Source organism: Polyodon spathula, chromosome 6 (genome assembly GCF_017654505.1).
Source record: "Polyodon spathula isolate WHYD16114869_AA chromosome 6, ASM1765450v1, whole genome shotgun sequence".
Lineage (NCBI taxonomy): Eukaryota > Metazoa > Chordata > Actinopteri > Acipenseriformes > Polyodontidae > Polyodon > Polyodon spathula.
The window spans coordinates 18,623,218-18,651,055 of NC_054539.1; the positions used below are offsets into that span (position 1 = coordinate 18,623,218).

The following is a 27,838-nucleotide window of genomic DNA, read 5'->3' on the forward strand; positions in this document are numbered from 1 at the left end:
ATTTATATTTTAAAAATGGATGTTTGTTTAATCGTTCTGATTATGTGTTTTACCGTGTTAAATGATAACACATAGCTGATCTAGTTTATTTTTTTATCTGGCTGTGTACTTGAGATGACAATATAAAGAAAACACGTAGTTGTTATCACAGTAATACAGTACCCGAAAGAAATTAAAGTTACTTTCACTTTCAGATATTTCTGTACGTTTTAGTAGTTGGACATGTACAAAGGTAGTTAAATGGACGTTAAAATATTTATATTAATTGGATTATTAGGGAACTTTGAAATAAATTACCTACCTAACTTTTTTGTGGAATAGTACAGTCAAACCTGTATTAAGAGACCACTCAAGGGACAGTCTAATAGTGGCCTCTTAACATACCTGGTCTCTTAAAAGAGGGCCCATAACTTATGAATTTTCTATTTGTTTATGACATGCTTTCCTGTAATTATGTATGTCTTACATACACTGTAAAAGCCAGACGATGCAATATGAACAAAAGGAAGTATGTAATTTAATAACATTAACTTAGATAATACATTTACAAAACAAATTATTTTGTGAAAGTAATGAATATGCTTGCCTGTCTCAGGGTCACACAAAATGTTTTAAATCCTTTGCAAATTTCAATGCCTGTGCCTGCCTTTCAGGTATGTGTCGATTCACTGCATCCTGAAACCAACGCCAGCATAAGAATAAGATCTTTTTCTAATACCGCGCACATGGTTTTCATACCGTTATAAGTATGGCTTGAATGTTTCAGTGTTCATTTTCCTTTAACGGTTTGCCTTTAAGTCTTAAGCCGCTACATCCTAATTATAAGAACATTCTGTTAAATTAATGGGAAAGAACAACACAACATGAAATGGACACATTAGAAAGCTACCTAGCTCCCAGGCAAGTGTCAATGCAACGCCTTTTGATTTACGTTCATATTAGGGGGGGGGGGGGGGGGGGGGGGGGGGGGGGGGGGTGGTGGGGGGGGAGGGGTGGGGGGGGGGTGACGGCAGGGGGGGGCCTCAGAATATACATATATTTGCAGCACCCACTTCATCTCTGCTATATAGTTTTATGATTATTTTTACAGTTATTTTTAAAACTATAAAGTGAGTATTTCTTTGTGATTAAGGTTGGTTTAGGAGAATATTTAGGTAAACATTGTACATGTGAAGCAGTACTGTTCATTTGAAAGTTTGCCAGTAGGTAGCTCATTTGACATTAGGCAAGCATACAGCCAGCAGCGGGGGTGGGGGAGGCGAGTCAAGTCACTTCAACATTTTATTTATTTATTTCTTTATTTATTTTTTAAATAGTGGAGGGGGCTGCGGAGCTAGCACCTCAACTCTGTGACAACCAACACCAAGCTAAATTAATAGTTTTTATATTAAATTTAATTACAGATTTTAACAACATGTTAATTTCTAAATAAATTTACTATGAAGTATTTACCACAATATAACCATTATAATATGGTTGGTGCCCATATCATGCTTAAATTGTGTTAAATTTAGGCTAGAGTCTTATCATTATGACAACGATTGCTTTTGGTTTTCCAGGCAAAAATAACAATCCAGAGCATCCAGATTAAGTTCCATCATTGTTTCCACCCAAAGTAGCAAAGAGGTTGATGAGAACAAGATCAATGGGTTTGACACGGCCCTGGTAAGGAATGCCGTGGTGGTAAACCCTAGTCAGGAATGCAGTAAGTAGGCACCACCTAGTCCCTTTACCCTTGTATTTAATCATCTTGTGTATCCACGTGCAGCTTTTTCTTTTCATGCGATTGGATGCAGTCAAGTTCAACTTTGAAAGACTTTGGCTAATTTAGTTTTAGAAAAGTGAAGTCTGTGTAAACCTTAATTTCTAACTTAATTATTTAATACTGTAATTAAAACTTTTCAGCATTCTTAAATGTGCCCTCGACCAGACAGTGTACGATGTTGCCCCACTGATGGTCTGGCCAACACTCAGGATCATCACTCAACACAGTTGCTGGCAGCTTGTTACAGACATTTTTCAATCCCAATCAAGCATAATTTGGCCTCGTATCTCTTTTTAGCTTAACAATCAAGCCATTCAATATAATCATATGCCATTTCGGTCGCAAAAAAAAAGCGTGTAATTCTATGCAGCCTACTTTTGTTTTCAACTCCAAATATTTTTTTTCTGGTATGTGGTCGCACTTTTCAAACAACTATTTTGGAAAACAACTACCGGTACTTGGCGATACTCTGACATCAACAATTCACCTGAAACTGAAGATCTTGTTTGCGCGAGAATTCTGGAAAATCACATGAGCAAAAATGAGGCCACGCACAGTGATCAATTTTTCAGAGTGATATTGAAAAACGTAGCCCATTATCAGCAAAAAAATATTTAAGGTCGGGTGGAAAAAATAGGGTAGGACGGGTAACCGGAACCATACATATTTTAATTTGGACTTTGTTTAGAGTTAAGGAAGGAGTCAAACAAGGATCCTCCCTTCTCTTCACTGCTCTACATTCAAAATGAATAATTAAAAAAAACAAAAAAATGGATTTGACCTGGAGTTATTCAGCTGAACCAAAATCAGTTACATGTCACTTCCTAAACAAGTGAAATCCATGGGTCAATCAAGGTCATGCTTTACAATGGTTGTTTAAAGAGCTGGTCTGCTTGACTTTGTCTTAGAAACAACAGAACAAACTGAAGAGCCTTTTGCCTGCATTACAAGTCTCAATTTAAAATGTTTTACTATTTCAGCACTAAGTAGCTTTACAGAAAAACTACCTTGGGTTAACTAGTTTCAAATGTCTTGCAGTATAAGGAAACATTTAAAAAAAAAAAAAAGGAACATACTGTATACACAATTTTTTTTAGATCTGTACACAGGTCATCATGGTTAAATTAGATCATGGATGCATTTTATAAACCAACCCTATGTCACCATTTAGTTTATTAAAAAAATGTTTTACAAAGGTTGTACAGTACTCGACATGGGCGGTCTGCTTGCTAAATAAAAATAATTAAAAAAAAATAAAAACTTTCACACCCAGGAGCCAGACTGCTGCTGCTCCACACAAAGATACATTTCACAGGCAATTTTATAACTGCTGTAAAACAGAAACTGATCCTGCAGCATAATCATTTCAAGTTTTGATTATTGTTCAAAGTCTGGCTACACTATTGAAAAGTAATTTCAGACATGACCCGAAAATACAATTACTCTGTAGCACAAAGCATTGCTCTCCATCACCCATAACTTACATTCATTTTATATGTGTCAAATCTGTGAAAGAAAATAGACCTACATCCTAAAAAAAATTAACAGTTACTCATGCAAACATGGGCTAAGTAAGGAGAAGTTGCCATGCTGTAGGAAATAAGAATGGAGCAGACCTCCAAATTAAAGAACAATTTTTAAGTTAACATGCACTCTTTACTGCCGACAGACAGCGATTTATAAAAAGAACACAAACCTTCAATGGTGCTTTACCAAAGACAGTCTACATTCTTGGAAACAGAAATGCAGATTCATAAGCTGATAGACCCACACCAAACAGCCTGTATGGTCAGACAGAATGTTGCATACTTGCCTATACGGTAATGACCAGAGCAGCTGTTGTCTAATATTTATAGTACTGTACTCTACAAGGAAAGTTGCAAAACATTCAACATTTTACAAATTTAAAAAGTCAAGAGAAATCTATCCTACACAATCTCATCATAATCCTGGTGAAGCACTCAAAACAAACATTTAGCTTCTTGCTGTATAAACCGCGCTGAAACTCAAACTTTGCAAAGTGACGTTTCTTATGCTGTACAATGAGACACCGTACACACAACGCATTAACGTTTTATAAATCACACAAATGAAGACTGTAGTAAGGAACAACTTTAAAATGAAGATATTTTTATTTTTCTAGAATATAACTATCTACCCCTGCTACGTGATGTTCTATATTGTTATTCAGAATGTCACAACAAAAACAACGCTTTTAAAGGACTAACTGCGCTGTCAAAGAAATGAACTGCAATGAAGAAAAAAAAAATCAGCAGACATAGCAGAGTATAAACACACCATGACTATTGTTAGGTTTGACAAGCGAGACAACTTAATCTGCAAACCCGTCAGCATTTCAGCTGTACAGTGGGTGGGTACAGTAACCTATTACAGTAAACAATCATGAAAATAAATGAGGCAATTTGGCCTGGTGTATACAATATCCTCTTAAAGCATTTCAAAGCTTTGATACTGTAAACAATATTATAAACCTAATGTAAATATTGTACAATATTTAATCTAATTTGTGTCATACATGGTACTGTAGATCAAAACCTGAAATGTACTTAACCATCCAACCGTATCTCATTGTTTAGAAAACTGTATCTGGTTACAGTAAAAAAAAAAAAAAAAAAAAAAAAACACACACACACTATGACACTGCAACAGCATAAAGCCATAACTTTCCCTTAAGCCACGAGAAAACGTTTGCTATTAACGACAGAATACTCTTTTGGTTATTTTTTTGTAAGTTTTTTTTTTTTTTTTTTGGGGGGGGTGTTGGGGGGGGGGGGGGGGGGGGGGGGGGGGGGGGGGGGGGGGCGGGTTGTTAAATCAAAAGAATGGTTACTCAATATAAAATGATTGCGTCTATAGCACTGTAAAAGCCCAGCTTTATTTTTAAGTAATGTAACTGGTCTAAACAACGGTACAATTACATTTCAGTCAAGCACATGTTTAATAAATGCAAGAGAAACTCTTCCTATGAGAGCAAGAAAGCCTCATTATCCAAACTCACTTGACACAAAATATCCAGCTATAACTCAGAGACCGTAAAGCAACAGCTTGGAGCAACGCAGGCCAGACAGAAAACCTCCGATGTACAGCTTGTCTGCTGGGCTCATCCTGCAGTCCTAGATACAAACAGCAAGATTCTACAAGTTCTCTTTTACAGACAAGCCATTCTTTTAAAAAGATAACCTGCTCCAAGGCCATATTTATGCAGTCAAAAGCCTCAGCTCCACCTGTACTATTACAGTACAGTAAGGGCCCTATTTTATAAATTATAAATTTGCATTAATCTACTAAAGTAGTAATAAAATCAACTTTCTAGCAACCTCCCCAAATTTAACCAGAAAGACGACAATAGTTACTGTAGTTATTACTGTATACTTGTTTTCATGATATTTGGGCATACTGTTTGCTTAGAGTGTAACAGTGCACTACAAAATAAAACTTCCAAAACAAGCCTAAAGTAGAATCGAAATAACCCGTGTTAGGCATCAGGAGTTGTCTGCTTCATCCCATCGGTCTCAAATAATCTCAAAGCAGATGTGTCTCATTGTTTGGGAAGTTTGAACATGCACTGTATTGACCTACATACATTAAATAAAATGAGTGGAATTTGTAATCTTAGACAGAATTACTGAACAGTTAAATTATATATGTGTGATAAATCTCTGTGTACTGCAGGCTAAATGGTATTTCAGTCATTGGAAACCACAACTGTTCTGTTCAAATACATAATTTACTTATCAAATAATGTATCTACAGTAGATATAGGAAGGCCCACAGACTACACAGCACTTGAGATCACTCAAAACACTGACCAACTCCCTTCTACAAGAGTTCACCTACTGTACACTTACCCAAAACAGGAGGAGGAGGATGCACTTTCTTCAACTCTGAAAGTCGGTATTTTTTCCATGGCAACCATTTGTTAAAGTTCATTTTAAATGATGTTTACAACAGGCCAAAAAAAAAAAAAACAAACAAAAAAAATGACAAGGAAGCGGATGTGAAAGGCTGCAGGATGCAGTGTATGATGGGAGTAATTTACTAAACGTTCAGATAACCGAGTCTTCATGCCACAAAAACCACATTAAAAATCATCACGGAAATGTGCAACCTCAACCAGCGTAAACATGTTTCTGAATACAGAAGTGACAATATTAAGGTGGCAAACTGATTTTATAGATTAATTAAAACATGTCAAGAAAAGACTAAATCAACAGGACAACTGGCCTCAAGAAACCACAAACATCAGTAAAACCAGTGCGTTACAGACACATTCATTGAGGGCCCCTACACACACCTGTAGATGGCACTGCAGTAGGTCTCCTTAACATACTGCAGTTGGTGTTGTTTTGTTTTTTTTTGTTAACCAAGATTATGTTTCTTTTGTTTAGTACAGTGGTAGCCAAAACCACCAATTTCCTGTCGCGGTGCGACAACACAAAAATGTTACAGACTTGTAATCCTGTTTCACCTGACTACATTAAATCGGCTGCACTTAATTAGTCCTGCCACCAGGTGAAATCAATATAGCAAACTGTATAAAAAGTGCTTACAGGTATAAACACCCCACAAAATACTTTAAGCGTACAGGAGATGATCAGTCCAGCAAGAATCTCAAATGATCTGCACCGTCCCTATTATAATATTAATGTAAATGTGTATTTATACTACCTCTGCAGTACACTTCCTATTATAATGATTCACTTCTCTGTAGCAAACTATTACAGTCCTGTAAAAAAAAAAAAAAAAAAGATGTAAATATACGCATGAAAGGACAAATCAAAAGCACAACAGTTTATATAGCTGGCAGTGTCACAGATCTTCCTATGTAATCAGGGTGTAGAAAATTGAAGTCATACTGTACATGTTATGCACATTCGTCTTAACTTGGGCATATTTGGGAAGAGACAATCAGCCCCTGAAGCCTTAAAGGTAATATACATAAGACAAAACATACAGACACATACAAACCTACATAGTGACAGTTTTTGTTTTATTCACTTGCTATACAGTAGTTATGTCAACAAGAGTGTTCATAGAACTACTCACGAAGGACGCAAATTCTGACAAATATCCAACAACTTAGAAGTTCTACACTGTACTGTATAGTAGAAAAAAATCAAACAAAATTACCAGTGAGACCTAAGGGTGGAAATGACTTTTAATGTTTAGCCATTGTATGCTTCCTTTTTTTTTTTTTTTTTTTTTGAAGGAAAGGGAAGACTGAAAGTACAGTTTGCCTGCACATTATTCCCTGGATCCAATACAGTCCTGTAAATACCAAACACCCATCCGGTGCAGACGAACATTCCCATTCCCAACAGGTTGTTGTTGGCAGAGGGAGGAACAGCCAAGCCTTCTCGGTGCAGTATTTTTTAAGTAATTCTATGATCAGCTGTGGGGATGACAAGTCAGGATACTGTATCAGTATGAAACAGATTTAACTAACACATTCTAATATTTTTTGTTTCATGGAGTCCTTTCAAAGCAGGGAGCCTTTTTAATAGCATTTATTATAATAAAGATAAATGTGATGAATTCACATTTAACATATAACTGTCAACGTGGGGAGCGCTTGAGTGCCATTGTATATTTCACTTACATTTTGTTGGAAAAGTACAGTACAGCAAGTCAAAATAAGTTAAACTTCTGAGCTGAGAATGTGGGGTTATTTCTGATCAAAATCAAGTAAAATAATTTGACGGCTTACAAAATGTTTTTTTTTTTTTTGGTTGGTTTGTTTTCCAGATGCAACTTCACAACTGAACATAACACTTCGAATTTCAGTTTAAAAATGGGTTTTAAAAATGTACTGCATGCAGACATTGTAGAGCTCTCAAGGCATAAAACAGTTGTCCCCATCCCCCGTCCCCCGTCCCCCAGTAGCAAGAGATATTGGCTGTTGCCCAAAAACCAAGATAACAATAGGAAGCTGCTTTGTAGAAATTGGAAGAGGAGGACCTACTGACATCCTAGAAGTACTTCATTAAATATGCTCCAAATCGTTTCATTAAAACCCACAGCTGGCCGTTAGGAATATCCGAGTCAGACTTATTATTATACTGACTTGGTCTGCAGTAAATCTAATAAAGCAGTTGATTGAAATGCCCCAGAATGCCACAGCCCACACTTGGACCACAAACCACCTCCATGAAGATGGCCTCATTCCTATTCCTTGATTCAATAGTTCATTTACTTAGTAACCATCTGTCTGGGGTATGTGCTCCCTTTATTCACTCCGGTGTTGACAGTAGTAATCACATTTTGTACATACCACTGGCACCATTATACCCAACCACTGGCGGCTTGCCTAGTTCATCCATCGTCACACAGCAATGGAAAGTAAGGCCGCCAAATAGCCTAGCTACAGCTGCAAGAAATATAGGACAGACATGCTCCTCCCAGACAAACCAGGGAGCAAGGCCATTCTGAAGCTGGTTTGTTCCACCAAATCATCAGATCAGTAGAACATTCTTTTAAATGCTAATCCAAAAACAGCCATCTTAGCATTTGCCTCGTAGACATAATATACGTGTTCAGTTCATACTTTCTGTTTAGATTAAGGTAAATGGGGCAACAGAGATTTTTTTTTTCTGTGCTAGACTATCCCCTTAGGGCAGGCAGAGGTGCCACACCCAGGGTGGGGCTTACAGATCCACAGTTTACAAAATATGACAGCGATAAACCAAAATATTAATTCCATTTTCAAAATTCCTCTTTTGGTAGAATTTCTAGTTTAAGTTTTAAACAATTTCAGCTCAAGTGGACAACATTTTTGTGACCAGGTCTCTCAAAATGGTAATTTGTGACACATTATGTGGGTCACGAGTTACTGTACATAGACTGGGTTAAAATGTTGCTTAAAATGTGTTCAATCTGTGAAACATCAGGACAATAAGGGGCAACACTGCATCCTTACAGATTTCAACAAACCTCACAAATTGGGGGTTACAGTACCGAATTACGTATTGCGTAGTCTAGGGCTGGGACAATGCGCGAGTCTAGGGCTGGGACAATGCGCGAGCAAAAAAAGTGGACGGGCAAAAAGCGTAGCTGTCCTTAAAAGAACCAAGTTTCAGTACAATTAAGTACTCTATGTAGGTATTGCCACCCTGCAAAGGTAACTTTTGTTCTATTTTAAATACACTCTGTTGAAATGCTACTGGTTTTTTTCTAGTTCATCAGCATTATTCTTTTCCTTGGAGAGGTGTGGTCGTGGTAAACATATTTACGATGTCACCCCTAGACAAACCTCTCATGAAAGGGTTTGCAAAATGCCTTTTGTTAATCACTATTAGTTATCGTGTAGTCAACGATCTTGAGAAAGTTTAGGCTAATTTCTTCTAGTCACAAAAGACATCCCCACATGTATTGTAGGTGTGGCTCTATCAGAAACTTCAAACAATCACAGTGTCTATATTTTAAGTCATATTAAAAAGCATTTAGTTCATTGGTTCATATTTTTGTGCAAAATGTATTTCACAACCAGGACAATCATATTTCTCAAACATTCTGTGCAAAACCACAGCATAGCATTTGTCCCTGTAAATGTTCTCTGCACCATTTTTGACAGGTAATAGGCTAATGTTTATAAAATGTACATTTTTATCAGACAAAACTGCTTCAGCATTTAGTAGTTTTTTTCAAAATACAGTTGTATTAGTATTACTGTAAGCTTGCACATTTTAACTACATTGATTTTATTTAGACAAACAACTGGGATTTTATTGTGTTATGTATAGGTGGTTAATGGGTTAATGGTGTGATGTGTTCTAGGTGAAATATTTTCGTTTTTTTTTTAATACGCATTTCACTTTATCTGTGAAAATAACGAAGCTTACTTATTTTGTAACACACATTATTATGCTAAACTCTTAGCCTTTAAAGATGCATTTCTTTCCGTAATATTAAGGAAATTAGGTTGTCTTTAGTGATTTTGAACTGGAGCATATATGTGCGAGTATGCAATGGTTTTAAAAAGAGGAAAGAGAATAGGAAAAAAAATCACAGCTGAAGTGACACTGTAAAGAGCAATGCTGTACAAGCAGTTAGCGCGCAGTGGCAGTGCTACACAGCGCCCCCCTCAGTGCCCGACGACACTCAATCTCAACGCGTCCTTCACGCAAGCTTCATGCTACTATCACGGACCATTCCTGCAATGTCCACGAGGAGTCCACTCTATACTAATGCATGTATCTATGGAAGGTCATCCACTTCAAAAAAGCGTTATTTAGTATGCATTTCAAATATTTAGTACACGTTGTAGTTTGACTTTAGTACATGTTGTAATTCTAATTATTACACTTACTAATTTGGCCAATCAGATCACTGAAAATGAAATGAGAACCAATTAATTTAAAGAAAATAGCATGTGTAAAAAATTATCCAATTAAAAGTCACCTTACATCTGCCATTCCTGTCTAACACGTTGCGGTATATGGACTTGGCATTAGGTAAAGTCTAATGAATGATGAATTGACCCAGAACATGTGAGACTGGCAGTTTTAGAGCATAGAAAATCGATTTAAGTCAGAGGTTACTCCACTGTAACTAATATGTAATTTTAAACAAGTGTTGAAAGATCTGATAATGCCATTACCAAGGTAACTCAATAGTGAAGTATAAAACTGAAATAAATATAAATTAGAAAATAAAGAAAAAAAAGATAGTGTACATTGTTAATACAAACTGAACTGTGTCACGGTCAACACTGTATGACTCAAGAAGTCGGCTGCACTCAGAAAATCTATATTTGCACCGAAGTACAAATCTCTTGACGACACGATTTGCAATTTTCCTTATTTATTGATTTTTTTTAAACGCATTTCAGGAACCAGTTATCGGGTATCATGACTATTCAGGCTTTTACTGTTTTTCACTGGCTTCTCAAAACCCACTTATTTCAAACTTTACTTGTAAATTCCTACAGTACCTTTTTGTATTTTCCTTTATTTATGTTGTACACATATATACACATATACACGAGAAACCTGCTTGCTAAACCTGTACCTGCTTCACAACATGCAGAATGTGCTTACTGTACACACCTTTCTACTGTACCAAACACACTGAAGAACTCCAGGGCCTATACAGTACCTGTGCCTCCTTCACAGATTTACTAACTGCTTTTACTTTGTTTTTAGGCAAGAGGATTTTTAATTCTTACTTTGAACTCCCACAAAAAAAGACTAGACTTTCTTTGACCACGCTGTGAACAACATGGCGTGTAACATTTTTTGCAAATATTTTAAAGTGCCAAACACACAGAAAAAACTGCCAGGGATTACACAAAAGGCCTCTTTCCTTCAACGCATACAGTATTAGAAATAGTACAGGTCGACGGAAGGTTTCTAACAGCAGAAATACAGTAGCGGGTGCCCTGGATAAATGGTACTCAAAATGCTTCTTCCCCATCACCACATGCATTTTAGGGAAAATACAGTAAATAATGCTTGCACATACTACTAATTAAACTAACCCAACTAAGTAAAAACAAACTATGGTATTATCCATTGAATGCTTCAAATCCATAGGCACGTGTCAAAAAACTGCTTAGGTTGGACTGTTATGTTGGTCCTTCCTTCAACTAAGTGTACACTGTTAAATGTATACTGTTGAATTGCCTAGCTCACTTTTTTATAAAAACAATAAAAATGCAACTGAAAATATATACTGTGAGATATTAATGTGGTTTTAAACTGGAAACTTGAAAAGCAAGAACAGCAAAGTGAGTCCTATACAAAAATGTACCACAAAATATGAAGAAATGAGTTCTTATCTGGACTAATCAGAGCCAAGTTCTGTAAAGTTCCTACATTGCTAGCATTCCTGTCTCTAGGCCTCGGCTTTTGAAAATGCCTTTCTTTTATGTTTACTTTGTCTCTGCAGCAAGAGTAAACAGCCAGAGCACATTAAGCTATACAAAGAGAGACACTGCATGGGATCTGTCTGCTCTTCACCTGCTCTGTGGATAAATAGCTTGTATCAGAAATCAACCAATCGCAGAGCTGTATTTGCCAAAAGTACAGTACCTCTTATCCTGTGTACAGATTAGGACTGCTATGGTTAAATCTAAAATTCAATCGATTCCATTCCTCATTTGTACATCGATATTAATGATTCAATAATTACACTGTTGTAACATGCAGAGTTAATAACATTATTTAAGTTTATCAATGAAAATGCAACGAACGCACTGCCTTTCTATTTACATTATTTCTGACAGACAATTAGTGGGCATGCTCTTCTTTTTCTGCAGTTTTGAAAATGCTTTGTAAGAACACCCCTCTGTGTATTCAATGCAAACCAACAAAAAAATACAGCGCCTTGAATCCAGGGCAGGGCAGGACAGGCTTGTATTCCTGACAAACAGCCTATAAATAAATGGTAGACATTGAAGGAAACTGACTGTATATAGTTTGCACTTCTTTGTAGTTTCAAAATGAACTGTTATATAATGAATATTTAACAATATTCAATATCATTAAAATTAAACACTGTATCCATCCAATATACGGACAGCTGGAACCTTGCTCGACCAATCACATTGCTTGTTGACTGTTCTATTGCCACACCTGGATTATAAATTAACTTATAGTACCTCTCTAAAGCATTAGAAGTCTCACAAATACCACCATTTTTGAAATTTATGCTCACATTGTGCCAAGCCTCACATTCCTTTTTTTTTTTGTTTTGTTTTTACTTAGAATTGTCCCCAACAAGCCAATAATTGTCACTACCCAACAGAAGCCACTGTGTGATTCATTTAGCAAATTTTACCATTATATGCAAACTACGAGTGGTAATAAGGAGTATAATATTGCAAAATATGGGAAACTTCTTTCAAGCATACCAAGATTCTTAGTTAAGAAGCACAAAAAAAAAAAAAGAAGGTTTTTCATGCCTGAACCAGAAGATAAAAGCATACTCCTGGGGTTATTGATGCGATTAAATGATAGTGCACGCACATGGCCTTATCTCCCCATGTAAATACAAATATCTGGTAGTTGTTAGGAGCTCAGGGATTTCTGTAATTTTTGTTTTGTTTCTCACACCTCAACATTTCCCTTGGCGAGGCCATTTTAACTTTACGATCTACCCATCTGGTTAATCTAGTTACTGTACAACTGACAGAGACAGGCAAGAGTGCTTCCAGCTACAGTAGTTTGACATAAACCTAGTCGCTGACACACAAATGACAAAACTATTCAATTCACATGCCTGTGTAGATTTTAAAAGGTATATTCTGAATGAAAATGTTAATTGGTGTAGAGGTATGGAATGAGTAGTCTTTTGGCTCTTCTGTTAGTTTAAAATCATTTACTGCTGGGGATAGACTCTTGGCAACCCACTGCCACCAACAACTTAACTGAAAAACTAGGTCTTATACCGTATTAGACATTTGTGTATTTACCCTTAAAGCACTTTAGGCTCCCGTCAACTGTCACTATAACAAACCAACCTGACAAAGTCTAAAGTACGAAGCGATTATAATTGTTAGCCCCTGTGCAAAACATGTGGCAGCTGAACAGCACTGAAAGCAAATGTGTCAAAATGTGGCACGCCAATGTATCTAGTGATCTTAAATGAAGGAAATCAGGAATGTATGCCTAAGGAAGGAACCATATGGAAACATACAGTCGCTCAAGTCTGTATTTGTGGATAGCAAAACGTGGAGAGAGTACGCCACAAATAAAAATAACCTCAGAGTTCAAATTCCTAAATAAATAAATCCAATCAATTAAAATGAAAGTGCTTTCACTGAAAGAAAGAGTTGTCATTGTTGTCTTCTGCTAGTTGCTGGGGGGGGTTATTTACAATGGTTTCCAGCCAGCAGAACACCCGATAACAAAGCCTGCCTCTTTACAAGGTCTCTCTAACTTAATGTTTGCAACACATTACAGTAGGTTTAAAATATTTCTGCCTGTGAAACAGACCCTGAACCCATCATCGGCTCCAGTCGTCACACGAATCGATCATATGGAATGCATCACAAAGTACGCAGCCCCCAGGAAACATGTCTGCTGTAAAAACAAACAAGGATGAAGAGCTCAAAATGAGAGTGTGCTAATTTAACTAGTCTACCAACCATTACCTTATTTTAAATTCTCCACTTTTTATTTACAAAAAGCCCGTTTTAAACTACCTATTTCCATACACAGTATAATTAGGGCTTCTGTATTGTGGTTTTTGTTCATTTCATTTTTTCGGTGCTTATTTGTAGCTATTTTTGAGTTTTAAGTAATTTTTTTTTTTTTTTCCAGGGCTTTCACTTTTTATTAGTGTATAAAATTATTGTTTTCGGTTAATTTCCAAAATGCTTGGCCTTTTTTTTTTTCAAACTATGTATAGTAACTCGACAGTGCTTGTACGCTGTACCGTCTTTTTTTCAAATGAAATTCTTATGGTCACAGGCACATTCTTCTGGGGTTTTTGTGTGTAGGCATTTTTTTACATTTCATCGCAAATTGCAATTCTGTTTTAAATCCTCTGTATCTTAACTGTAATACAGCTTTAAATCCCGCAAACAAGCCTCCATTCCTAAACGTAATCTCGTTTTAAATCTCACAAGCAGTCTCCAATGCTGCTTCTCCACTGTACATGCAAGCCGCGCCAGGGTCGTACCGAGCTTTCACGCAGGGTTCTCCCCAGGAAAGCTGTACAGCCGAGCAGCAGAACATTATAGACGGGAGCACTTATAAAAAATAAATAAACTTGCCTTACCTTAAATATATAAGACTACAAGGAACTTGAATAATGTGCTGTCTTTCATCGACTGTATCTGGTTGTGCTTTATGTTCTACATTTTCTTTTTCATTTCTGTTTTTTATTATGGTAAATTACTGTGCTTATTTAGACACGCTACAATTTGACTGGAGAAAGAGAATGTAGGTTTATTGGCGTTCACAAAAAAAAAAAAGGTAACCTTTTCACTTCCTTTTTAGCTTAATTATTGAGCTTATTCCTTCATTTAAATGAACCCCCAATGTCTCTCAAGCACCTGGGTACACATTGTTATGATATTACAACAAAAGGAATATGCTTTTTTTTTTGGTGCATATGTACAACTATTATGTACTATATATCACCTTACAGAATAATAAGGCAAAAAATTGACAGAATGATACCTGAAAATAATCTTAATATTTTTTTTTTTAATAAAAGTAGCCAGCACAAATACAGTATTATGCTGTGGATTGCGCCGATCGCTGGCTTACTTTGATCCCCTGCATTCATTGTCACTATTTTTGCTTTGAAAATAATTTTTAGCCTCTCAAAGTCTTAACACAGAAAACCCGCCCCTTCAACTCTCTGACTGGTTAAATGTTGTGTCAAGACGTAACACAGCTGTCATGTGGTTCCAAGATTTTTTTTTCACTCAAAAAATGTGCAACTGACCTAGTCTGCTAGAAGCGCAATCAATCCTTATTGTTAAAGGTGCAGTAGCATCTGCAAGACGGGCAGATCAGGTTTTTTTCAGCCGGGCAGTGGCACCCCCGGCTGAAGACCTGGGGAGAACTCTGTCAAGGTGTGGTTAGGAAGGTGTAGGTTGTTTTTCCACTGCAGAGCTGAGCCATGTTACTGACATCACACGCAACGAAAGACAGTGGTTATTAATTATTGTTATTAATTAACTCAGTTTGCCAAAAGATGTGCAAATAAACAGTGTTAAAAAATGAATAGACCAACGGTACAGCTGTATCTTGTATCACTATACCTTGTAAATATATTTAGGAATTTCGTTATAATCCACAAATTTTACTGATTATATTGACTTACTAAAATTCAATTATTTTCATGTCAGGAAGGAGGAACATTGCCCAGCTGCACTGGGAAAGGTAGTTTTTTTTTTTTTTATGGGAAAGCGGTGAAGTCAACATGAACTGAGTAACCATTGCAGTATTGGCTATATACCATTTCAATTTTTTTTTTGTATTGGTGGGGGTGTTGTATCGATTAAAACCGAAAATCAGAAGCCCTAATTATAATCTTGCAGTATATGCTGTTCTTAATCTTAATGGATGATTAGAGGGCATTTTAGACCTGCATAAAAACATGAATTCTGTAATATTTTCATTCCTACATTAACATTAAGTTAGTATCTGGTTAAATCATATTCTGTAAACATTTAATATGCGAGTGTATGACAGCCTAGTTAAGCTACAGATTAATAGTTGCTTGAACTATTTTTGTGCCCTACATGATGAACAAAAGTTCACTGAGAGTTATACAGCAATTTTGCATGCACTCAAAACATCATCACATGTAGCCTAGTTTATGTATTATTCACAAAAGTGGGAAACGCCCACGAAGAATGCAGTCACTTCAGCTAGAAGGACATGTACTTGAATAACCTCCTGAATTTTTTTTTGGGGGGGGGGTGGGTGGGTAGAGAACACCACAAATTAGATTTGGTGGAATCCCAGCAACAATTTGCTGCCAGGTCCTAATAAAGCCTGTTGAAGTAGAGAAACCAAATGTGTCCCAGCCCCTATCTAGCCAAGTAGAGTAGCTATGACTACATTACTTTCTTTACAAAATGACAAGCATTGTCAGAGACAGGTTAGCAAACAACCTCCTGCTGCTTAAATCAATTTGGTCACTTTAAATTAGTCACAGCTATTTCAAAGGTTTAACAGGATAACTGCAACTTTTGGTTGAGTTTCAACACTGATGAACTGAACTTACCTTGATGAAATATTTCAATATAATCTAATATGAATGGGTAGATTATATTATGGCAGACTTGTTTGTACAACTCTGGATCATACAAAAAAATATTAACAGGTTTGCCTGACTTAAATTAAAAAAAAAAAAAAAAAGGTTTGAGTCTGTGGAATACATTACATGCATTGTTAAAACTTGAAAAAGACAATGCAAGGCCCACAGCATTATCAATATTTAATAGAGGCTTCAGTTGCTGTATGCTGCTTATGTTTAATTTTATTATTCTACCAATAAGTAATACAGACATAACAAGAAATATATTTCTTGTTTAGACAACCCCAAAATGTTTAAATGACAATAAGGTTTCGAATCCACATGCAACATCCATGGGAGGGGGGGGGGGAAAAAAAAAAAAAAAAAAAAACACAGCTGACAATCACACTAAAATGATATGGTACTGTTGCACTACACTTAAACATACAGTACTGTAGTTGGAGCATTTTTTTTTTTTTTTTTTTTAATTCCTGTAAATTGTGTAAATTACCAAGCACAAAAATGAAATGAACCACATATTACCAAGAACAAAAATGAAATGAACCACATATTTCTACAACTCTCCAAGCCTTGCTTATTGTTGTTATCTTTTTTATGGAGTACAACGATTAAGCCGTTTGTAACATTTAAAGGCTTAGCCCAATAGGACCTGGGTGTCACTGCCAAACACATTTTACACAGGATATGCACAATAAAATTCTGACCAGCCTAGTTTCACTGAAATAATGGAGGGGTTTGATCTGCCCATCTGGACAAATAAATAGGCCCAAGTATTTAGCTGCCAGTTTTTAAACACAATCAACCCTTCCTTCTTGCTTCTATTCTACTTTATATTAGAGTCACAATCAAATTCCAATATAAACACACACACATACACACAGAAGCCAACCTCCATTATATTCCTATTGCCGTGGGATGTCTGACAATGTACTTTTAAATAAGAATCCACTCCAAAGTCTGTCAGTTTTTCCAGCACACAAACTATTCTTTAATAGTGGTCCCTGTTTCCCCAATCATTTATTTATTTATATTTTGCTATTTCCCCTTGCTGTTTCCTGTCTATGTGCTTTTTGGGTCCTTTGAAACTTTAAAACATTCTGCACAATCTGTTCCTGCAGTGCCCTTCAACATACATTCCAAAACTATGACTGCACTAAAACTGGAGTAAAGTTAATAATTTCTAAATACTTTGCAGTGAATGATGGAACCTGTTCAATATGTGACCCACCTGATCTGGACTTGATGATGTTGCTGAATTCATTGTTGGCTGCCTCATCAAGACTTGCATCTTGAGTCCCAACCTTAGCCATTCTAAAATCCTTGGCCTCTGTAAAATTGTAATCCTTGTTTACTTATCCAAGCAATCTTTCTTTGATTAATATCCCCTCCTGTTACATACGTTTTTTCACCTCAGGGGAGAAAAAAAAAACAATGAAACAGGAATACAGTTTTTACAAGTTCATTTCTGGTTTCATTTTCCAGTCAATATTGATTGTTTTGCAATATATTGTACATTCATGTAAAACAAAATGAGCACTTTCATCTTACAAATGCATTTTAAAAACATTGCATAGTTTGGCTTTCCTGGCTGGCACTTTGAGGTTGAAAAGAATACTTTCAATATAATCTAATATAACCTAAGTTATTGCTCAGGTAATCGAGACACATTTTGCAAGTCTGTATTGTAATTTTCTGACTTGCAACAACAATTATAACATACAGCTCCCTGATACCTTGTCGTTCATCTTTGTTGGTGAGCTGCTGTTGTTAATATGTTTAACACAAAATTCATCTGCGCAGCCTATTTATTGCTGGGTCATCAACAATAAAGATCAATAAAAACCTACACATTGGATGCAGTGTCACTGCTAGTTGACTGTGTACTAAGTCCTAGAACCTGTTCACCCAAAGTGGAATTAGACGTACTCTTAAAAGCTTTACAAGTCATACCTTCATTTTCAGTATTCAACTAGTTTATTTAAACGAGAAAAATGCTTTAAAAAAATAAAAAGAAAATAAAAAAAGAAGCCCAATTAATGTGTCTGTCTTTTTTGAAAAACATTCGATTTCGTGATCGGTAAAAATAACAATTATATATATATATATATATATATATATATATATATATATATATATATATATATATATATATATATATATACACACACACACACACACACACACAGAGTATATAAAAAAATAAATAAACCTCACCTGTTTTCTTCCAATGTGTAGTTTCCTAGTCCCAGAAAATTATACTGTTTACTTTAAAAACTTAAAAACGCATACCCTTCACGAGAAACTATGTAATTAGAAAGAGCAGAATTTCACACATACAATGCAAAAATACGGCTGGTGTTTTCACTGTATTAAAAACAGTAAAGTAGTCTTCTTTAATTGCAAAAATATGTTGGTGTTTTCTTGTCACGCATTTATACTGCTAGGATATTCTGTGCTAGTTTTCGCAGTGTTTTAAAAACTTGCTCGCCCTAAACTTCTTGTTCCTGTTGCTGCTTTCCCAAGTGCTGGCGGCTGTGTAACTACAACGCAGCACTGGGAACATGGCGCGGTCAGTGTCACGTGACTTCGCGCCCTGTCAATCCAGCGATCCCCGGGGCGCCAAGCAAATCCCAAGGAAATCCCAAGGAAACCTCGGCATGAGCTACCAGGCCAAAAAAATAGATACATATGAGGGCTACTGTGTTCTGCCAGTTGACATTTGAGAGACACATGGTGGATTTACAAAGATGTTACCCATACATTTCATGCATACAACATTTAAAACGTATATGGATTGATGCTACAGCGGTTGAATTTCATGAGATTTTATATGGTGCCACCAAATAATGGAAATAAGAATTAAACCCATGATGTGTATGCCAGTATGCCATGGTGTGCCAAGAGGTCTATGTTACCTTATCTGATTCACCTGGGTTTTTTTTTTTTGTTTTGTTTTGTTTTGTTTTTGTGTGGGGGGATAAGTATTGTACAGGCTATTCACAATGGTTGTGGATTGTTCTATATCTTACCATTAAAAAGCATGAAGCGATGAATGTTTGATTACAGGAAAGGTTTCAGGCAATTTTGAAAACGAACTGACATGAAGGTATAGTTTTGATAGGGCCTACAAAGAGATAATAGTGACTTAAGGTGCATAACAAAAACATGCTGTGTTGGTGAGTGACCCACATTTTAGATTTTACAACATCCTAACCAGTAGCCTAGGCTTCGCCAGTTTTTCCCAGTACAGTACAGCAAACGCAGTGTTGTAAGAACAGTGTTGTATAAACATAGTTTTTGCGTTTTCACTCTTTCATTTTTTGTGTTTATTTTCATTGCATTGTCATATATCAAGCCATTCAGTCACCGCTTCTCTCTAGTGGCAATACTGAAAGCAGGAAGTAATACTTTTTAAAATGATGAACTTTATTTACTGTGTTGGAATTAACAGCTTGTTTTTTTTTTTTTTTTTTAATTACAGGCTTTTGTTTTTTTTTCAGGGAGTTCAGTGGGCTTAGAAATGTCAAATTCTACACACGTCAGGTTTTTTTTTTTTTTTTATATTGTAAAAAAAAAACTAAATGGCTCTGAAGTTCTGTCATTCTATCAATTGCAACTTCACAAATTATTCCAAGGACACTACTGCGTAAAAATTAAATATATAATCAGCAAAAAACTATATTGATAATGTTGACAAGGGGAGTACACTTTGCTTAGAAGAAGAACCAGAAATGCATTTCTTTCATTTATATACAGCACTTTGGGGTACTTGTCATACATACAGAGGTAACAAACATTTAATGGATACAGATTAGTGAAAATCAACAAATGTCAACATGAAAGGGTTTTTCTGGGTTTGTTTTGTTTTTTTTTTGTTTTTTTTGCAGTTAAACTAAACTATATTTAAACCTGACCTCCTGTTGGGTGATGTTTTGTTCTTCTACAATGATACACTTCCAAAAGCCAGTGGTTTGTAGAACCAAGTACAGTTAAAAAAACATTCTTAAAATGAAAGGCCCTCTAAATCTATTTAATTACAAACACTGTGGCATTGCTGTAAGCCCTTATTTACTAAAATTAGAAACACATAATTAAGTATTAAAATCTTACATAGTGATGGTAGTATATTTTTGTCACTAACTTGCAGATGGTTTGTGTGTTTTTCACTTTCTTTGCCTTATGCAAAATTGATTTGACTGTGTCATCGCTGTACGGTTTTAAAAAGGGACAAAAACAAAACTATGTGGGCTAAATTGCTAGTGGTTTTACAACCGGCACATCTATTTATTTTCTAAACAAAACAAAAACATCTGTGTAGGATTCAAAAGAAGAAATAAAGATCCCAGAAAGTGCATTTATTTTACAAGCAACGTATCTGTGCCTTTCTAGTTTCATAACATTATTTTTCCCCCCATAAATGTCATCCTTTGCTTGCACCATTATAATTGCACTTTGTAGCTGCTGTTTAAATTATGTTAATAACGGATTGTTTGACTGTGTTTCCCTTGTGACTTGATACCACCTTGTGGTGAGAAATTGTAACTGAACCCTTACTTTGAGGGAAACTTTGTGAAAGCCCGTCATCCACTCTACTGAATATCAACTGAGTGTTGTATTGGTGTATGGCACAATCAATGTTCATTAAATAAGGCATGTAAAAAAATAGATAGAAGAGCGTTTCTGATGGTGACAATTGTATATGTATGTGGTGGTGCTTTTGTTTTAGACCTTTTATCTTACTGGTGTTACCGGTAAAAAAATAAACGCTCATCATTTCATGAGTAATTTAACGATGATATATACCATGCCTTAAACTTCCAGTCAATATTCTTTGTACCAACTAGTTACCAAGGTCTTATGCAGAATTATGTATGTATGCATTTATTGTGGCAGAGTAGGAGAAGGGTGTGGGCAGGCCAGAGGCTCTACACACAAAGAAATGGGTGTGCTATGCACAGCTACAGGAGATGGTAATTTTGTTTAATTAAGTGATATGAGTGAATGATGTTTGATTGAAAAGTGGCCAGGTGGTAATTGAATGATTGGTTGTCATTACCCCTGATCACACCCTGAAAAAGAACAAAGAATGAATGTTTGGTGTCAATTGAGAAGGAGAGGGAAAGGGAGACAGACATAGAGACTGTAACAGATGTGCTTGGGTGTTGTTCTATTTTGATTACTTTGAAGAGTTCTGTGTGATGTGTTTTGTTCAAACTATCCTGTTCCTGTGTTTTGCCCTCTTTATAGGGAATGACCAGGGGTAATTGAAAATCAATCATTCCATTATCAGCTGGCCACAGTCCACACTTTTTAATCAACCATCATTTACTCAATTACACTTAACGAAACACAATTAAACACTTACCCTCACCTGTGGCACCCCTTTCTTTGTGTTTAGGGCCTTTGCATTGTCAATCTTCCTCCCCCTACTCTGCCACAGTATGTATCTGTAATATTTATTTCCTAACAGTTTCATAGCACACCAAAACAGGATTTCTGGGTTGAAAGGTACAACATGTTTAGTCCTATTAACTTCAGAGTTATGTTGATGTGCAAGTGGGGTAATGTCTTTATCCTTTGTGCTGGCGCTGGCTTTTGTGTGTTGGTTTTCTGCAATGCAAACAATTTACTTTCACAAATTAGTGCTATGCTGTATGCTGAATTAGGTGTAGGGTGACAATGCAGGAAAGCTGAAAATAGAGCACTTGTCAAAGAGCTGGAATGCTGGTCCTTTACTGCCCTACATACAGTGGTTTGCAGAAGTAGTCATACCCCTGCAAAGTTTTCACATTTTGTTGACACCTGAGCGTACTCCACAACGCTTTCAAATTAGACTTTACATGTACAATCTACACAAACTACTCCACATTGATAAAGTTAAAAAATGCATATAGAATATAAATAAGTAAGATTTACACAGAAAAACAGATTAATCTCAGTTGCATAAGTATTCAACCCATTTTCTACTGCAGCCCTAAATCAGCTCAGGTGCAAATTACTTGTTTGAAAGGTCACAAAATTAGTGAAATGGTTTCAGCCTGTGTGTACTCAAAGTGGTTCAACTTGTAGATAATTGCCCTCATGTATATAAAGACTTTTAAGCTGCAACTCACATAGTGATCCGACAAAGCAACCATGAAGACCAAGGAGCTTTTGAAACAAGTCAGGGATAAAGTGGTAGAGAGGCACAGAGCAAGAGAAGGGTACAAGGAAATTTCAAAGGTGCTGATTATCCCTCAGCATAGTGAAGTCCATCATTAAGAAGTGGAAGTTGTATCATACTACCCAGATCAGGTCGCCCGCCAGGCAAGCAGGAAACTGGTTCGGTCACTCTGAAGCATAACACTGACCTTGAGTGATCTGCAAAGTTATGTGTCTGAGATGGGAGTCAGTGTTCACACATCAAAAATAAGCCGGTCCCTACACAAAGCTAGCCTGTAGCCACTTGACGGGTGGCAAGAAAGGAGCCATTACTCAAAAAGCCTCACCTTAAAGCACGTTTAGAGTTTGAGAAAAAGCATGTAGATGATACTGCAGACATGTGGAAGTGAGTTTTCAGTGTAAATTCCAAGCGTTAGGTCTGTCGCAAGCCCAACACTGCACATCACCCAGTCAATACCATCCCAGCTGTCAAGCATGGTGGTAGCAGCATCATGTTATGGGGATGCTTCTGTTCAGCAGGGACTGGGAAGCTTGTCAGGAAGGCAGGGAGAATGGATGGTGCAAAGTATGGGAGAATCTTTGAGGGAAACATATTTGAGTCAGCCAAGACTCTGAAACTGGGGAGGAAATTCACATTTCAGCAGGACAATGACCCAAAGCACAAAGCCAAAGCCACACTGGAGTGGTTGAACAAAAAGAGAATTAATGCTCTTGAGTGGCCCAGTCAAAGTCCTGACTTGAATCCAATAGAAAATTTATGGCGAGACTTGAAGATTGCAGTCCATCAACGATCCCCAACATACTTATCAGAACTGGAGTAATTTTCCCTTAAGAATGAGCAAAAATTTCACTATCCTATTATGCAAAGCTAGTAGAGACTTATCCAAAAAGACTCAAAGCAGTAATTGCAGCAAAAAGTGATTCTACCAAGTATTGACTTAAGGAGCTGAATACTTATGCAACCAGTAAATTTAATTTTGTACATTTTCTTTGCAAGTTTTGCTGACCACTACAGCTTTGAATAAAAAAAGTTTACTTGAAAAACTGCATACATTATTTGTAATTCAACAAAATGTGACATTATTGGTAAGGGTGAATACTTCTGCAAACCACTGTACCTCTATACAAAAAGTCTACAGAAAACATATTTTTTCATTTCCAGCATGATACCCTGTCACAAAAACGGCTGGACACAATTTAACATTCAGAATAAAAACCTTTTTTTTTTTCTTTTTTTTTTTTAATTTACATTTTCCAAGTAAAAGTTGAATTCGGTGTAAACAATAAAACCTTAGATAAGTGATTTGAGTCACAACTTACCTTGTGTGCAATGTTTACTTTTTTGTGAAAGGAAAATAAAACTGTCAATAGGCTCAATTCACAAATTGGTACCTGTTTTAATCAATTAAACAGATTCTTTGTTCTAGATTGCTATTGTTAGAACAGTTTCATGAACATTAGACTTTAAAAGCAGTACTTAAATAACTCATAAGTTAATGCTTTGTGAACAGCTTGAGAGGTCCATCCAGTGTAGTATCATTACAGAAATGTTTTTGGTTACAGAAAATAGACAGGAAGCAATCTTCAGACTCATTGAAGTAGTTGGAACCACCAGAATTGAATTTGATTCCACCTCAAAAAGACATGACAGGAAAATAACTTGAAGCCACTCCACCCTAGAATCAGATTCCTTTAGTTACTACTGAAGTGACTTTATCAAGGAGTCAATAAATTCACCCAGCTGGGATTTACAAAGGCAACGTTTCACTGTCCAAAAGATGGCTTTCTTCACCCTCTTGGCAAACAGTTGGTTCACAGCTTGATTTTTTTAATCACAGATTCTCATTGTGTGCTGACCCCAAAACACATATGGCTCAAAGGAATAACAGGTACTCTTACACACCATTTAAAACATTCACACAGCCATAAAAACATTTGAGAACAACAGACAAATGGGAAAGACAGATAAAAGCCAAAGTTGGGGTATTTTTTTGTAATGTAATCCACCAAACAGACTTTTAAAAGCTGGTAACAGTATTATAAATAGGATATGGTATATCAAAAAGCATGAAATATTATACAGAGGTAATGTATTGTGCTTCCATCCATCCATACGCTGGTGTTAGTTTTATATTCATTGTTTTTCCATTTGCTTGTGATTTTCTGGTTCTGCTCGTAATTTAGGTCGTACTTTGGTGTTAGTGTAGAATACATGTGGACAACATTTTTTTATTGTAAATGCTAGTACAACACTTTAAGTGCATCATATTGGAATTGGGTTTACATTTGTTTTCAACACCCACATGCATATTATCTATCACGTTAAGTGGGTTCTTTTAAGTTTAAGGCATACTTAACCAGTTGACGTATAAGGAAGTCCTTAATTTGACCTATTCCATGATTTTGCAACCTAATCCTCACTATGTTGCTCAGCTAATGCCTGTGGGCGTCCAGAAAATTTGTCAACCCATCACATACAGCTAACTCTTCAAGACAGCATACAACATGAAGAACTATTGAAGCACAAAAATCAACTTTTAAGCTGGGACCTACAAAATGGGGAAGGGCATTAATTAAAGGAATTTGATAGGGCATAATCCTAACCCAAATGTAGCTGTTGTTATATATATATATATATATATATATATATATATATATATATATATATATATAATTACTGTGAGCCCTGATAGTAGTCTTTACAGAATGGCAACACATTTCAGGTTTAAGAACTATGCAGCTTCTACAACATTACATGTGGCAATACAGAGCGCAAATGAAACCTGACAAAATTGATGCCAGCAGTCTTCCTCGCACTGTCGTAAGATGCTGGTGCTGGCAACACCCTCATCTATGCATGTAATTTGGTCGTTCTACAAGTTAATCCTGAAAAACAAAAATGTGTACTTTCTAATTGTTTCCTTCATGCTCAGAGTTCAACAGGATCTGCTTTGTTTATTGTCTTAGTTTTTTCTGCATTGTACTGCATTTCTCTTTGTCTAAACTCTGCAGCAATCCCTGTTCCCACCTTTTTAAAGCACACACTCTCCATTAGTGTCTGCCTCTTCAGTTCTTCAAAGTTACATCTTGTTTGTCTTGTATTTTCTTTGCTGTCCCCACAGGTAATGGAAATAGAAGTGATGAATTATTTCTCATGGATTATAACTTCAGTATTAACAAAGGGTTCAGTGAATCTAACAATCAGTACACAGCAGACCACAGTACAACCCCCCCCCAGTTTTGCACAATACGCAATACTTGCATTTATTGTGGAATAATATGTCTAATAATTCTTGGAAGGTTGTACAGTAAAATATTTTGATGATGAAAAATGACAAATATAGATATACTAGTTAGAAAATAATAATGTAATGTATCGAAATTGAAAGTATAATATGGATAGAATCAATGTTCTATAAAGTACAGTATTTACTATGATGCGTTAAATATTACTAATTTACAATATGCATTTCATTTAAGTATTTAACTGTCTTTGTGTCACACACTACATTGTGAACGTTGAAATCATAAAACTAGAACTGGTTTAATCTGCATAATTCATGCCTAACTGGTAAGAACATAAGAAAGTTTAAAACAAGAGGAGGCAATTCGGCCCATCTTGCTCGTTTGGTTGTTAGTAGCTTCTTGATCCCAGAATCTCATCAAGCAGCTTCTTCAAGGATCCCAGGGTGTCAGCTTCAACAACATTACTGGGGAGTTGGTTCCAGACCCTCACAATTCTCTATGTAAAAAAGCGCCTTCTATTTTCTGTTCTGAATGCCCCTTTATCTAATTTCCATTTGAGACCCCTGGTCCTTGTTTCTTTTTTCAGTTCAAAAACGTCCCTTGGGTAGACATTGTCAATACCTTTTAGAATTTTGAATGCTTGCATCAGGGCACCATGTACTCTTATTTGTTCAAGACTCAATAGATTCAATTCTTTTAGCCTGTGTGCATATGACATGCCTTTTAAACCTGGAATATTTCTGGTCGCTCTTCTTTGCACTCTTTCTAGAGCAGCAATATCCGTTTTGTAGCGAGGTGACCAGAACTGAACACAATATTCTAGATGAGGTCTTACTAATATATTTTACAGTTTTAACATTACTTCCCTTGATTTAAATTCAACACTTTTCACAATATATCCTAGCATCTTGGCCTTATATTTACGGTACACACAAAAAGCTTTAATTTGATACCATAATTGTATTTTCATAAAAATAAAATATACAAGTAATTAAATAAACTATGGACGTAGTAAAAAACGGCTTGTAAAATAATATGCAAACGTTAAAACGCATTTAAATTGTTTACAACTCTTGTTTTCCTACAGTACTAGTCTCTCAAGTGATGGGCGCGGTGAAACGGGAAGTTTTATATTCATACAAATTTTAAAGTTTTCCATTACAGAACAGCGCCTCCGCCTCGGGCGTCTACTTTAGAACTACATCACCCAGCGTGCCTTGCCAGTGCAAGGTGGAACGTGTTCAGGAAATGACAGGCTAGTTGTATTTCTCTTAAAAAACACGTTATTTCTGCATTTGAAAATCGAGTATTTATTCAACCAAACGCTGTAGAAAACTATGATTATTATTGTTTTTAAAAAAAAAATTAAAAAACCATATTCTACCAGAAGTGGGGTTCGAACCCACGCGGACATTCGTCCATTGGATCTTAAGTCCAACGCCTTAACCACTCGGCCATCCTGGTTGATATAATTTCAACCGAGGCACTCAAGAGTATACCTTTGCAGAAGTGCCTGCGAATGGATGGAAAAATTTAACACGGTGACGGGTGGGACTGGGAACAAAGAGTTTTAAATCTCACAGGAACAGATGGGAGCGGAATTGTAAGCAGCGGGAGCGGGTGGGAGCAAGACTGAAAGCTGCGGGGAGAGCAGCACCAAACTGGTTTGTCGGACGAGCTGCAAGAACTTTACATTCTGTAACAGGTTTGTCCAGACATCCGGGCAATTTGGTGGGCATGTACATACCGCATAGGTGCAGTATAAATAGCAGTAACACACAATTATAGCGTATACTTACAAAATAATAAGCACAATATTATAACACGTTAGTAGTGCGAATATTAATTTTAGTAATAAGAGCATTATGCATTCATTTACTCAATGCATTTTTGTACTACGTACTAGTTTACCTACATTAACATTAG

General features: G+C 36.3%; 1 protein-coding gene and 1 non-coding gene across 4 annotated transcripts in view; both read right to left on the reverse strand.

The window, feature by feature from the left end:
- The window catches only part of LOC121316956 (utrophin-like), a 224,518-nt gene extending 205,462 nt beyond the window's left edge, over positions 1-19,056 (reverse strand). For all 3 annotated transcript variants that reach the window (XM_041252376.1, XM_041252375.1, XM_041252374.1), the window contains exons 1-2: positions 18,719-19,056; positions 17,733-17,831 (exon numbers count right to left, since the gene is read on the reverse strand). In XM_041252376.1, coding sequence (XP_041108310.1) covers positions 17,733-17,814 — 82 coding nt within the window. In that variant the 5' untranslated portion in view covers positions 17,815-17,831; positions 18,719-19,056. The remainder of the gene's footprint in view (positions 1-17,732; positions 17,832-18,718) is intronic.
- An 8,237-nt stretch (positions 19,057-27,293) lies between these two features.
- trnal-uaa lies at positions 27,294-27,376 on the reverse strand. Its single transcript has one exon. It is a non-coding gene; the product is annotated as a tRNA-Leu (tRNA).
- Between the last annotated feature and the right edge of the window lie 462 nt (positions 27,377-27,838).